The following is a 15,120-nucleotide window of genomic DNA, read 5'->3' on the forward strand; positions in this document are numbered from 1 at the left end:
TAAATAAATAAATAAATACATTGTGTAATAAAATGCCTCCGACTGGATTGGACATACGTCATGCGAGTTTTGGAAACTCTTTTATAAAACAAAATTTATATATATTATACAATTAAATATCTAAAAATGCAGTAAGTCCAAATTTACTACGTTTGCTCTTACTAATTTCTTTGATGTGGCTTCTGGCCGCTGTCAAATTTTACAAGCAAAATAATGAGAAATTTTGACACATGCTATAAGGGTTTTATTTGAGGGGGATTATATTATTGAAGAATTGTAATTGGATCTCCTGTATACATTTTTTTTCTACTTTTGTATTATAAATACAAAAAAATACAAACATGAATTCGTAGACCTAATAGACTGCGATTTCATGATGAGTCGATCACTTATTACATTTGTGACATTTATAACATTATAGACTGAAAAGTTATACACCGAGAACCTTTATAATATTAAGAGACATTTTATCACTTGCTTGCTTGTGTGGTATTATGTGTTATGCGTTCTATCGTTTGAGGCTTCATCATTATTCGCTCAAGGTTTAAATAACGTCATACAGATTAATTTTTGCTTGTTTTAGTACATACAATACTGGATGTGTACGGTACTTTTTTTATATCTCACACTTAATGTATCGAATAGACGGCATATTTAAAAAAAACACGTTAAGTTTTGAACTCCAAACAGAGTATTTTAGTCCTCTTGTATAAAACATTCTTGTTTTAGCACATATAATAACGGATGTGTACTTTTTATATCACACATAAAATGTATCGAACATGGCATATAAAAAAAAAACGTTGAGTGTTGAACTCCGAACACGTACGGCCAATCAGTGATAGAAATAGCCACATGCAATAACGTTGCGATGAAATTACATTTCTTAATAGATCTCCTTAGCTTTTAAATCATTTCCCCCTACAGTGGCCCTTTTTGAAATGGAAATTTCTACACGAAATGAAATATTGCAGAAGCTCTTTTGATTGTATGACAGTTTAGTTGATTTAAAAGGAACGAGGCCGTGATATTATCTCAATCTCGGGGATTTTACAGGGATTTTTAACTTCCATAGAGGCCATATTTATTTGCTTTTTTTGTAAGTCTGCTACAAAGAAAGAAATTCTACGAATACAGATCAGTTCAGTAGTGCTACTAATGCCTTGTTAAACATAAAATGTAATGCGTGTGATAAACGATCGCTTTTGCATCAGTCTATGTAAGACATAATTAATCATCTGTTTTAGGTTCTTTTTCATGATTACACTGTTAACTGATTATTAACTTCCACGGAGGCCATTTTTATTTTCTTTTTTGTAAGTCTTGTATAAATGGTAGCTACGCAAAGAGAAATTCTTCGAAGAGAGATCAGTTCATTGGTGTAGTTATACCGAGTTTCTTGTTAAACCTAGAATTCAGTGCGTGTGATTAACGATCGCTTTTGCATCAGTCTAAATCAGGCATAATTTATCACTTGTTTTAGGTTCTTTTTCATGATTACACTGTTAGCTACGTTTAAACGTATCGAATGTCCGATATAAAAGAATTCAAAAGCGTAGTAGAATATCTCTAGAACGAAGACAATCTTTTTGGTTTATTTTTATTGCAGCCTACACACTATTAATTGTTCAACAATATATTACTCTGAAGTATGTTGATGCATAGTTGAAAGTTGTGTAATTTGTGTTTTCTATTTCTATTTCTGTATTTTTTCTATAGTCTATCGGTTGTGTGGTGACGTGTAGGATCAAGTCAATTATTAAATAGAAATCATCATGTTAAAATATGTTGTTGTAACCATAGAGCTATAGAGATCCATGGAATGAGAATTTTCACTTCATTATTTAAAGCTTTACTTTTTATTTTGGTATTTATAATTCAATACAAATTATTACCAATCACTTATCAATCATTATCAATAACAAATTATTCTTTCTATTATGATTATCATTATTATTATTATTGCTATTATTATTATTATTATTATTATTATTATCATTATTATTACCGTCATTATCATCATTATTATTACCATCATCATCATCATCATCATTATCATCATCAATAATTTTTCATTATTACGGTTATTGTTATTTTATTATTACTATAAATAATTTTATTATTATTATCATTATTATTATTACTAATATTATAGTATACTATTATTATATTATTAGTAGGCCTAGTAGTTTTTCGTCATCAGTATTATTATTTGATATCATAGGCCTACACTATAGCACTAAATCAACAAAAGCATTAGCACATAAATAAAAAGAGATCGCTATCAGCAATTTTCTTATCCAGATTCCAATTTCAATTTTTTCCCCAACGGTTAATTGACCTTTCCGGAGTGTCAATCAAACTTAACAACTGACTAATCAGAACAGCGCTTGGAATACGCGCGCGTCTCACAAACACACGTGTTGTCCCACAAACGCACGTGTTGGCGTATGCTTTAACACTGTCGTCTTGTGGGACCTTAGCAACAATATCCAAGGGGCGGAGCTTAGCGGAAAGGTCCATTGAATATAGCTACCATGTCCTATTTTAGCTTAATGACAACGTACAGTGTCTTCCACCGGTTGACATATTCATTCTAAGAGTTATATATCTGCTGACTTGCATGTAGCGACGCATTGAAAGAATCTTAATTTTAAGATATAGGTCAGAATGTTTGACATTACCATATAATTCAAATATATATTAGTTTCGTAGTGCTCCAAGAAACGCGGTCCGCCTTTGTGTTGACAATGGAAAATAACCCTGGTTCTTAATTAATTTAGGCCTTTACTTGAAGAGCCAAATTATTTTTAGATTTTCGATGTCACGGGCCAAAGAAAGCTTCCCGGTTTCAAGTATCCTGTTATGAAACACCCATGCTTTTTTGGTTTCAAATTCAATTCTATTTTAAATTGTAATACAGTACAATGTGACACTAACTTCATTATAATTTTTGCACCATAAGATTGATATAATATTTGGCCAAACGTAGACACTTCATTTCGCTATTTCTTGCATATTGATCTTTTATTTTATGCTTATTAAAGTCATCAAAAGAAATTGGTAGCGCCAATATTTGCCTAACGGCAGTGGAGGACCGGTTTCGCAAAACTCTAAAGTGTGCCCAGGGGCTAAGCTCATGGAAGCTCTAACAATTTAGTAATTTAGAATGTTTAAGGCCCGTTATCTATCTTACATCCTCACACTCTGTAAAAGTTACACATTATTTTTTTCCTTAACGAATGTCTCTCTGATGGGAATCTGCCTCCGCAACTGGCACCACTTTAATTCAATTTACAGTTTTTTGGGGGGAACTGACGGCTTTAAGTACTTAGCATGTAAAGTGGTAAAGTGCCGAATTCAAAGCAGTCCTCGAATAGTTTCATAGACCTAATAATAAAAAGGCTTATACAGATTTGAAATTAAAAAAATAAAGCATATTTTCATATACCTAAATACCTCGCATGGTCGCTGGACTTTTAATGTTGTCGGTGATTGGTAAATAAACTTGTCATTGTCTTCTTTCCTTTGTGCAAGTGTAACTGTGGGAGAAGTAGTCCTATCGTTTCCTAAATTGGACTTTATTTTTTACTACAAAGTTAAAATATATATTTTGTTCTACCAAATTGACCTTGCTTCTTATACAATATTAATACAACAACTTCCTGGTAATAGTAATCCTGTAGGAATATTTTAAAACCAAACATGTAGTTACAGGCATAAACGTGACAAAACACAGTCATACAAAGTTTGTTCAACTTAATAGTTTGGCAGACAATCGGTATTTCCTGTGTAAATTCAACCATCCCATATCCACCTAATACCAGGGCGTTAAAAGCCTAAAAACATTTCGCATGTAAAATTGCGGGTCTACTAAAATAAAAACAAGTGTCTGATAAAGTTTTTGTTTTTAATTTGCTGTCATATAGCTGAACTAATACTACCAATCTTTTGGCGTTTGTCGATTGGTTGGTAGCGGACTTAATTCTAGATATGGGGGGGGGGAGTCACCCCTACTTCACATTGGCCTAGTGTTGGGTTTTCGCCTTCACTTTATTGAAAAAATATTCATCGAATGGTTATTAATTTCAGTTTCTTTAAATATATTTTTTATAATTAAATTGTTTCTCGCGGGACAGAATAGTTGCTTTCCTGGCCAAATTTGGCACGCTGGCCGCCTATTAGAACCATGAGTCTATAAGTTGTATTATATATTTTTATATGGCATTTTTTGTATGCGAGCAAAGATTTTCGTAGACGGGATCAATAAAGTTTTATTTTATATTAACTTACAAGATCTGATCGAAGTCAACTTGTCGAGATTATGCTTAAAGAAGTCAAAGTTGCAATTATTTTTCTTTTTCTTATCACATCATAATTTTACATGGATTGTGTGCGGTAATTGTGTACTGCTAACGAGTAGTGGAACTCTTACATTGATGTAGTATAAATGACTTTGTTACGGTACTACGTCATCTAATAAATATCCAACGTACACGTCAAAATATTACATTAAATGACAACTGGCGTGAAAATATCTTCCGTTACTAGGTGTTATTATCCCCTCATTTCATCTTTCTCGGCCTGCAAATTGGGCTAATTGAGATAATGTGCGTACGAGAGTCAACTCATACCACTTTGTCACGCGCTGTACATTCTATCACATTGTGACTCAGTATATCTGACATAATGGACATATACCATCATCTGCCTTGAACGTGCCTCAATTTGAAATTAACAATGATGTGAATATGCTTAAATACTAAGTAAGTTATTCTTAATTATAAAACGAGTAAGTTTAAGTATTTCAACCAAGTCCTACATCATATACATTTTCAAGGTAATTACACTATACATATTGTATACTATGCATTATAAACCACACACCGGCTGATTTTGATTACCATGATATTACGATCAACTGAAATACATATATAATTACGCGTTTCAGAATTATGAATGAGTACGTTAATATGGGCATACTTAATTGGAGTTATGGTTATTTCTTTTGCTGATATCTAGGCCTACATAATGCTCTATTCGAGTAACAATATTAGTAAATTATCTTCAAAAGCTGGTTGATATATTTAGAGCTTCGCTGCCACATTGGGGCTGAATGACAAAAACTTGATATCGATTTCTCCCTCTGTGAAATGCATGTTGAGCTAATAAATCCTAATCTAGCTTTGCTCTGTGCTTTAATCATTGTATAAAAATCCAACTTAACACAATTTGAATTATTAGTAGGACTATGAAACCTAATTAGTGTAGATTGAATTGGCCAAGTACAATGCCCCACTCAGTGACAAAAAAAATATATCCAGAGCCGTTGTGTATAATGAATGTGTATGTATGTATTATTATTTATGTTTAAAATGTTTTATCAGCAACTTTAAAAAATCTTCCGTATTATGTTTGAACGATTATATCAATTAATCAAATTTAATGATGAATTCATATTTAATGCAACTGTGTTTAAATACCGTACATGTTTATTGTACAAATCTGTAAATTAATCTTTAATGACTAATGCAAAGAATATAGAAATGATATTAATAAACAAATAAATAAAATAGAATAAATAAATAATATATGTAAATGTTATTTGGCAACATTTTTTATTTTAAACGGAAACTAATAATAATCATAATATATATATTTATATATGTATACATAGGCCTATATATATATATATATATATATATATATATATATATATATATATGTATAGTCAATTATTTCAAATATTGTCTTATTGTTCAAATGTTTACTAAGAGTTTCTCATGTTTATTTAGGAGCCTGCAGAACACTAATATATGGTTCAACAGACTTTCCGTGCGAAGAGGATGATAACTGTTTGTCAAACCTTCCTGTCAGCATTTCAACATCACAGAAAATAACCTCAACTGATGTGGGTGACGATTCAACACCTAATTCAAATATCAATGGTACGTGAACTTCATTTCTGATTTTATAATGTATAGTGACGCAACTATAAGAAATTAAATCTAAAAATCGAGTACTGTAATTCAAATACGCTTTGACACAAACGCAAGCAACGCAACGTATTACTGTAAGCATGGAGGGAAAAAATAAAGCAAAGACTGTCAGTGTGAACTATTTGAAATTTGACGCGTGACAAACGTAAAGGGCAGTTGGTTGACGCAGCCTAATGTAATCTCTACGATGCTCACCAATAATTTTAGCAAGGAGGAGGAGACATCATTTGCACATCCGCGTACCATGAAGATATACTTTAGTGTGGCGATTAATAAAAAATAGCGCATATTTCAAATTAGTGATGTGTGTTAATATGGTATCATAGATAATTGTACATAGCATAGGCCAACATAGCATAGTAACTCAGGATTAATGTCACGACGTTTATTCAAAATAGGTCTATACCCCAGGATATAAAGTATCTTGAATAAATATCGCGGTGCTTATTCAAGAGCGGCGCTAATTTCGAGATAAAATGAAGCCTTTTTTACCGTATTGCGTTTATGTTGTCTAATGTGTGTTAATGTATATAAAGCTGTATTTATATAGTCTGCGTTTATTTATTTATTTATTTTTTCAGAATCGCTGAACCAATCTGATAGAGAGATATTTTTCCATTCGAACTCAACAATCAGACTAGACTGTCCACGGCTGGGTCCTAACCACGAGCGATTCAGTGGCAAATACAGATGGACAAAAATTAAACCAAACGTTGAAATTGTAGGTAGGAAAGCATATCAGTCGACCGTCTATATGAATCGATAAAAAAAAAATGATTAACGACTTTCTCACATCCCTATACTTACAAGTGTTGACATAGTGATAGCCAACTGTCCAATCGTTAAAATATATATAAAGGTCAGTTCTAAGTTAAAAGATCCTCCGTTGATTACTTGTAACAGCGGCTTTTAAACAATTAAACATATCCATATTTAACTCACAGTTATCAGTCTTGTTTAAGGTGTTCTATAGATCATATTAATGTGTTGCCTTTTGGTTTTCTCACGATGATGTGCACGTTCATAATGTTATAAAAGTGAAAGGTCGCATTCGTACCCACACATGATTTTACTTAGATATATTAACATCGTGTAATTCTTGGTACAGGAGAGTTTTCTTTAAAGTGGCAGTCCCCCATTAGCACATCATAACTTGAATTGAATTCAATAATTAGCTGGAACGTCATTTTCGGACAGTCAGTCAGTCAACCAATCTGAATCAATCAATTAATAACAAATCAATAATCAATCAATTAGTCAAACGATCGATAAATTAATCTATCAATAAACCATTTTGTTTAACCAACCACATAACCAACAAACCAACCAACCAAAGAATCAATTAATCAATCACTCAGGCAGTCGATCAATCAATTTTTATAGCATCCATCATCTAACCAAGTCAATCAATAAATCAAGCATCCATTAAGCATTGTTAAATCATTCAATCAATTCATCAATCATTTAGTCAATCAATTCTTCAATTATTTAGTCAATCAATTAATCAACCCAATCATTTATTCAAGTTAAGCATATAAACATGACCGCTATGTAGCGCCGTAAATTCATTTAATTAAATGAACATGTTTGACGCTACGCGCTGCTACAAACAATCACAAAAGAGAAATTCAGAATGTTTGTATTATTAACAAATGTGCAGGTACGAAAATGGTGCGACTGCCACTTTATGAAATTGTCAAATATCCTAATGATGACTTGTAGAAAACACGACGCCCCAGGTTCGTGTGTCTTCTAGAGTCATATCCTTTTCTATCTCCGGCAGTGCTCAGTGAAGGAGCTGAACTACTTCGACGGACTCACCTGCAATTAACAGAAAACAAAACACATTATGTGGTTACCATTCGAAATGCAAAAGTCAAAGATGTGGGATCATATCAATGTACGATAGGCGACTCGATCATTATTCAGACTATACATGTTTATATGATAAGTAAGTTATGTTCATATATTTCATTACAGATTAAGGCGTCATAACATGACATTACAAGCAGGTGTCATAGCAATAAAAACTGTAAAAACAGCGATTCAAAGCTTCAAATATTCGTGCCCTGCTTTTTGTCACATGTTTAAAACTTAACGTGTTTAGATTTAAACTATAATGCGCTTGTAATCATGAAGTGTATAAACAGGGAACAGTGGTATAACATTTTAGTTGTGTTTATTTACAGTATTTTGACATAGGCCTATGTATTTTGATGTAAATACTTTATTAAATATATATATGCTAAGCATAACACGTATCATAGAACAAACATTACTCCGAAAAAAGATAGGGAGGTCGAATAATTTAATTAAATAAACAGGTATAAGAACAAGATTAGAGAAACTTTAAGCCTGTTTTAGGCGAATTATTCTCTCGAATCGAAAGCGTCGGTTCATGCTCATTCACATTTCTATTGGCGTTTTTCGCTTCAGCGAAATCAGTAATTGGAATTGTTTCTCCTTTTTGTGAAGCAGACAAAATGTGCAAACAATCAGAGCTCAGGAAGCGAATCGACGCTTTCGATTTGCGCGAATAAATTCGCCTAGTGGAAAACAGGCCTTGTGTCTAATCTAAGCACTGATTTTACATAGAATATTTGGGATTCTTCCAATCATCAGGGTTTGGGTCTGGAACTGACTACTGTATTTGTCTGTGTGCTTGGGCACGACACTTTATCTCCGTTGTCAGACTTCACCCAGGATATTTGATAAGTTCGAATGTCAAACATTATCACATGCTCAAACATTATCGGATAATCATCCAGACAGCCAAAATGAATACACAGATGCGCTATAACATCGCTCGCATGCCCACATCATCCTCTACATGAGAACCGCTCTTCTTATCGCCCTATTTTTTGCCTAACAGTACCCCTTTTGTGGTATTGTATTCATTGTTATTGTGTATTTTCAAGTACAAAAAAGATATATAAGTACTCTCAGTAAAAAGTACAGTGTTTCCAATATTTGTATATTTTATAAGAATACATTTAATTATTTAGATTTCTTTCACGAGGTAGGTAGCTCTTCAACAAACATTGACTGATAGAAGATAGTAATTACTACACGTACAAGACACTACAAGCAGTAGGCCTATCAATAATTGATAACACGAACAAAACACATGACACTAATAATAACACGTACTGTAACTTAATATGAATAAAGAGTGTTACAACATATTAATTTATTAGTCTGAGGATATTTAAGAATTAAAGATACCGCTATCACACTGTGCCTTACTTACTTCCAGTCCCATGTTAGGCTTCTTCTTTCTGTCAGTATTGCCAGCCTTCTTCAATTAACTCTGACCATCCCCCCTCCCCCATCCTTTCTTCTCAATTCCTATTCTGATATGGTAGACATCTTCCTATATAAATGTCTTAACTTATGTTTATTCAAAGCTGTCTTGGTCTTCCTCTCGGACTTTTTACAATTGGGCCTCAATAGTTTTGCTACTAGATCTCTCGTCATCCATACTTTCAATATGAACAAGTTTAGCTGCTCTACTTTACTTTTTTGTGGATGGATCTACCATTCTACAGATCTTTACAATTCTCTCTTAATCCATTCTAGTCTTGTTTGGCAGTGTCCCTGCTGGGCATATTGTCAGTTTTTAGCTGAAATCTTCTGAAATTCATATGTAGTTTTTAGCTTTTAACAGAACATTAGGACTAGGAAATATTGTTTCTCCCAGAGCAATTGATTCATAGGTTTACTGTCCCTATAAACTAGAATAGCCTGGTGAACAGTTTTTTTTTATAGTAAAATTCTGTGAATCAGTAAAACAACATTGTTTTGATATACAGTTAGGGGCCATTCACAATTATCAGCATTTTCGCAAGTGTACAAAAAGTATGCTGGAGGAGGTGTAGAACAAATGTGTACACTTTTAGATATGCATGAAAATGTTGATTCAAACTACATGAAAAATGTTTAAAATAATAGATTTTTATGACTAATTATAATGCAACCATGGATACACTTTTAAGTAACAAAGTACAGTATTAGTTGACTTCATTAAAAAATGGAGAATGGTTTTGCAAAAACAACATTGTTTATGTACACTTTCAGAGGGGAGAGAAGGATTACCGAAAAAGAGTACTGCTTGTACAAAAAAAAAATGTTGATAATTGGGAAACCATTAAGATTATAACGTATTTCATCATGATTTTACGAAGATCAGTAAGTACGTTTTTAATTATAACTTTATTTTTTTGTAGATCAACTTTGCTCAGCCGGCTAACCTGGAGGTAGCCACAGCGTGCGCACTGGTCCCCGGTCCAATTCCCATCGCTGTTATCCTTGTGTTTCAGCTGGATGGCTGAAATGCAAGTTACGATAGCGCACCGTCTTTCGGATGAGGCGTTTAAGTCATTGGTCCCATGTGCATTATGGCCCATGTGCACGTAAAAGAAAGCAGTACACTCTTCAGGAAAAAAAAATAGGGAGTGTCTCCCAGTGTACCACCCAGTCACCATCAGAAGGACCCCACTGGAAATAGGTCTTCTTGAGACTTTCGTTGGTTATCATTGGTGTTTAGCACCAAATAAATCGATCCATCCATTTAATGCGTTTATCTCTATATTCAAAATGTGGCCTAGGCTGTATGGAGACGATTTTTCTATTGATTTTATTCTCAATGAAAATAGAAATCATTGTTGCCGAGTGACATTTTTGGCCTTTCATTCAAATCAACACTATAGTAAAAATCGAAATAATTTGTCGTTTTAAAAACGTTGTTTTCCTAATTTTTCGAAATCATCATCCCAAATAATGTGCAGATGTGCAGATAAAGAAAATTGAATAACTTCTTGTGAGCGTAGGTATACAGAAGGTCTTTGTTGCAATATTTATAGAATTTATATTTTTACTGTATTAATTTTCATGGTGCATTTGATTAATTGATTTTTAAATATAAAATCTGTCCAGGAACTTTGCATGTTGTGTACAAGATGCGGATCACTGGTGGTCATTCCCTATGTCTCCTGAACAGATGCATAAATCTATAACTATATTAAGAAGCACATAATATTGATAATTATAGCTACTATTTTTTCTTGATAAATATATTAGGCCTTATATGAATATGAGTGTTTATTATGTTATAATAAAATATATATATACATATATATATATATGTATATATGTATATATATATGTGTATATATGTATATGTATGTATATGTATATATATACTATATATATATATATGTATATGTATATATATGTATATATATTTATATCAAATATATATACCAAATGGTAGGGAGTAGAGTGTCTTGTTAGGAAATAATTTGGTGTCTAATTTAATTTATCTACGTTGTTTGTTATTATAATATGCTGAATAGTGTGAACGAAATCAGAGAATCGTATGGTCCACACCAGCATGTCTTCCAGATTAGTTGAGAATTTTTTTTTTTCCATAATGCTCGAATGAACTGTTGGTCATATGTGAACTATGTTGCATACTCAGTACATGTGAGAGTTTGATTAGGTACACGCAGACTAATTTAATGACAGGTTTAATAAATCAATGAGTCGAATAAGTAATTTATTACAAATTTACTTGCGAAATCAGCCAGTGTGTCTTATTTACGACTGTGTCTGCAAGACATTTCATTTTGTAAAAAAAAAAAAAAAAATACGGTGTACTTAGTTTACCCCTGGAGGTGGCAAATATCCGATCTACTTAACCGAACGCTTTTAACCGATTACTCAGAGCTTGTCAGAAGACTCCACGCAGGAGAAGTGTTACGAATTGAGTAAACACAATAAACACAGGAATTGATCAAGTGATTTTAAATGTACGATAAGAAATATCTTACTATTCGCGGTCGTATTCTTTGAGTGACTGAATAAGGTTAAGTATACTTATGGGTAAAAACATTTTATATAGCATTCTCATTATCACCTTGATACAGTACTACGGGCATAATTACTACAATTTCTATAGACTATAGTTCGGCAAACAAGAATGGACTACTGATTAAACATGGCTTGTTACTAAATGGAGCTTTTAGGCAGTAAATACATTATCATCTTGAGTCCATCCCAGCATTCTTTCATATTTTTCGGAAAAGAACCGAAAAGTTTTCAAAACACATTAACTTTAAAGACTCAATTTTTATATCTTACAATGCGTGTTTAGAGCATCACATGCAGATGTTGTTTGATCAAATTCAAAGAAAAGCAAGCAGCAAAAACATTTTCTTATATGCCTACACACGCAATGTAAATAATAATGCATTCACATGTGCTTGATAGTATAGTCGTTAAATTTAGCAATGAATTGGTGATTTAAACAGGGAGGTATCTTATTTTTATACCTCCCTGGGTAAAATACTGCCTTCATTCATTGCAAGTCCATCCATTTAAGCGGCTAAGACGATGTCTTGAGGCACTTTTTCTTGTTATTGGTCAAATTTTCTGATAGAGTGGCTCTACTCAGCAAAGTCAACTTTGATACTGTTAAGTCTACACCAACGGCAGTTCGTTCTGGTGTTAGGCCTACAGAAGGTTGTGTAATCAATCCGGCGTAGCTCTTTTTACTATTTAATATATCAACTCCCCACTATTATATGCAACCACTATTATATATATATATATATATATATATATATATATATATATATGTATGTATATATATGTATATGAATATATATATACATTCTAATATTATTATAGATTGTTTGTCGGCACAGGTAAAGGTCGAAAAATAAAGTTAAAGTTCTAGCTTATTTCAACTTGTTCAGAACAGGCAAATAAGGAGCCAATGAATAATTATTAAATTGAACAAGTGCGCGGCGAAGCCAAAAAATGCTTTGTAAGTTTGCCTTTGCAATTAACGATAAATTACTCAAACTTGACAGATTCGACCGCACTGAGAGTGGTGGTATGTAGACACATACGGTAATTATTAGTGCAGAAACATACTGAAATGGATGAATTACCAAAAAATGTCAAGATATTTTTTAAAGTCAATTTTAAGATTTTTACAAGCTCATTTGAATATACAATTTTCAATTTAAAATGGCAACAAAACTTAATAGCTCAATATATTTGCTTTGAAGTTAGTCGTAGTAGAAAGAAGTTGAAAGTATAATGAGATAAAAATGTTATTGGTCATTATAATATTAAAACCTTCTCTGGCCTACAAAATGGCCTGCCTTTTGAAATAAATATGAATCGCATTATTTTTACAGAAAAACTTTATGAACAAGAATGGGATGTCACTTCTCAGTGAAAGTTAAATATGCACGCATTGTAATTCAAAAATTTTCAGGCCTAAGAACATTATGGTAAAGAGTATACGGTTATCATGACGGTTAATGCATGATAGAGACTTAAATAGCTTTTTTCCGGATAACAGTATAATTGACAGTGAGATATTTATGAGTATTACCCCCAAGCAATAATACAGTTTAGGTAAGATGATATCAGAATTGTGTAGATATGTCTCTTATACACATCTAGATGTGTAAACAAAAATAAGAATAATTTTCGTTTTATTAACTGAAATATTGATAATCTAAGATCTAGTTTTTCACTGATACCAATTAAAGATTAAATAATTATGAGAAAAGTCTGTAACGTTGTGGACCGCATCAGCAAAAGTTTAAGGTTCTTCACACTAAATGTATCCCATAATAAATAGGTTATACAGTAATCACGTTTCCATGGACGTAATCAGGTAAATACTTTTGAGTTTTATCCAGATATCTGTATTTTGGCGTTTCTGCAAAACTACTGTACTTCAATTTGATCGACGGACCGGGCTACAAGTACTTAGTGAACTTTATTAAATATGCCAATCGCGGTTGGAAGTTCTTTCAAATATCATAAAAAAATATCTACAAACTTAAAATGGCACAAAAGTTGTATTCATTTTATTAGGTTCAATTATTCTGCGGCAACAGTCGTTGAAAAGCAACGTTGAATGAACTCGGTGTGCTTCAGTTAGAGAAAATATAGTAAAATATACAATTCAGAAAGTATAGGCCCATGGTCTTCACATGTATTCCACACGTACCAAAACCTTAATCTGAAGTAGGCGGAAGTGCGATGATCAGGTCACACTTATAAGTTCGGAGTAGGTTAGCATTTGCCAGGTCGCATGTCTATTAAATATCAAATCTAGACCCAAACTACCACAGACAACGAAGTATAATAAACAGCGAGATATATTGTTTTGGAAGGACTAGTTCGTTTGGTCTTGTTTCATTAAATAAAAAAAGAACGAAATTTCCTAATGGAAATCCATTCCATTCCGATTTATTACAGGCCAAGAAAAATACTCCTCTAATTTTCTACTGGGACACGTTTCTTTATTTTGAAAGTTATTGCATTATTATGGAAAAAAATCCTTGTTTAGTACAAGTAAATCAATTTCATAAAATTGCCAATCAAGCTTAAAATTCGATCAATCAGAACAACTTATCCCAAAACCACACATGTTGTTCCACAGACCACGTGTTGGGTACGTTTACGCCGTCTTTTGTGAGACCTTGACAAAACATTATCCAAGAGGCGAGCTGAAAGGTCCGTTGAACTGCCTGGGGTTAAACCTCTGATGAGGAAAATATTTTTGTCGTATAATATATTATAAGAACAACAGAACGTGTATATCTTTGATAAACATTAAAGAATAGGCGCAAGGTAAAACAATTTACTAATATTTCTGAAAACAATCTACTACTATTTCTGAATTTCTGAATTGTATTTTTTGCATTGAGTGTAGTTTATGAATAACATCATTAGGCCTGAGAATCAACGATAGATTATTACCAGGACAATGCTGAGTATCGACTACAATTCATTACAATATTTCAATTTCAATTTATATCTTACTACAGCCATCAGGGGCTAATATCGGCACAACCTTTCCAAATAGACTCCTTCAATTCAATACAATTATTTAGTACAGCATGTTATTGCTCGAATATCGGCTAAAATTGCATTTCAAATTTTGTGTAAAAGTCATATGATGATGGTGATGCTGATGATAGTGGTAATGTTGCTGATGATGATATTGATGATATTGATTAGAGGTGATGATATTGATGATGATGATTAGTGGTGATTATGATGACGGTTGCAATTATGATGATGTTGAAGG

General features: G+C 32.6%; 1 protein-coding gene across 2 annotated transcripts in view; it reads left to right on the forward strand.

Annotated features, from left to right (window-relative positions):
- LOC117108391 (neural cell adhesion molecule 1-like) overlaps positions 1-15,120 on the forward strand; it is a 53,344-nt gene that overhangs the window by 16,882 nt on the left and 21,342 nt on the right. For both annotated transcript variants that reach the window (XM_033250390.1, XM_033250391.1), the window contains exons 2-4: positions 5,796-5,948; positions 6,581-6,724; positions 7,783-7,950. In XM_033250390.1, coding sequence (XP_033106281.1) covers positions 5,796-5,948; positions 6,581-6,724; positions 7,783-7,950 — 465 coding nt within the window. The remainder of the gene's footprint in view (positions 1-5,795; positions 5,949-6,580; positions 6,725-7,782; positions 7,951-15,120) is intronic.

This window comes from Anneissia japonica, unplaced genomic scaffold (assembly GCF_011630105.1).
Source record: "Anneissia japonica isolate Jap-2015-1 unplaced genomic scaffold, ASM1163010v1 scaffold426_len1935630_cov189, whole genome shotgun sequence".
NCBI lineage: Eukaryota > Metazoa > Echinodermata > Crinoidea > Comatulida > Comatulidae > Anneissia > Anneissia japonica.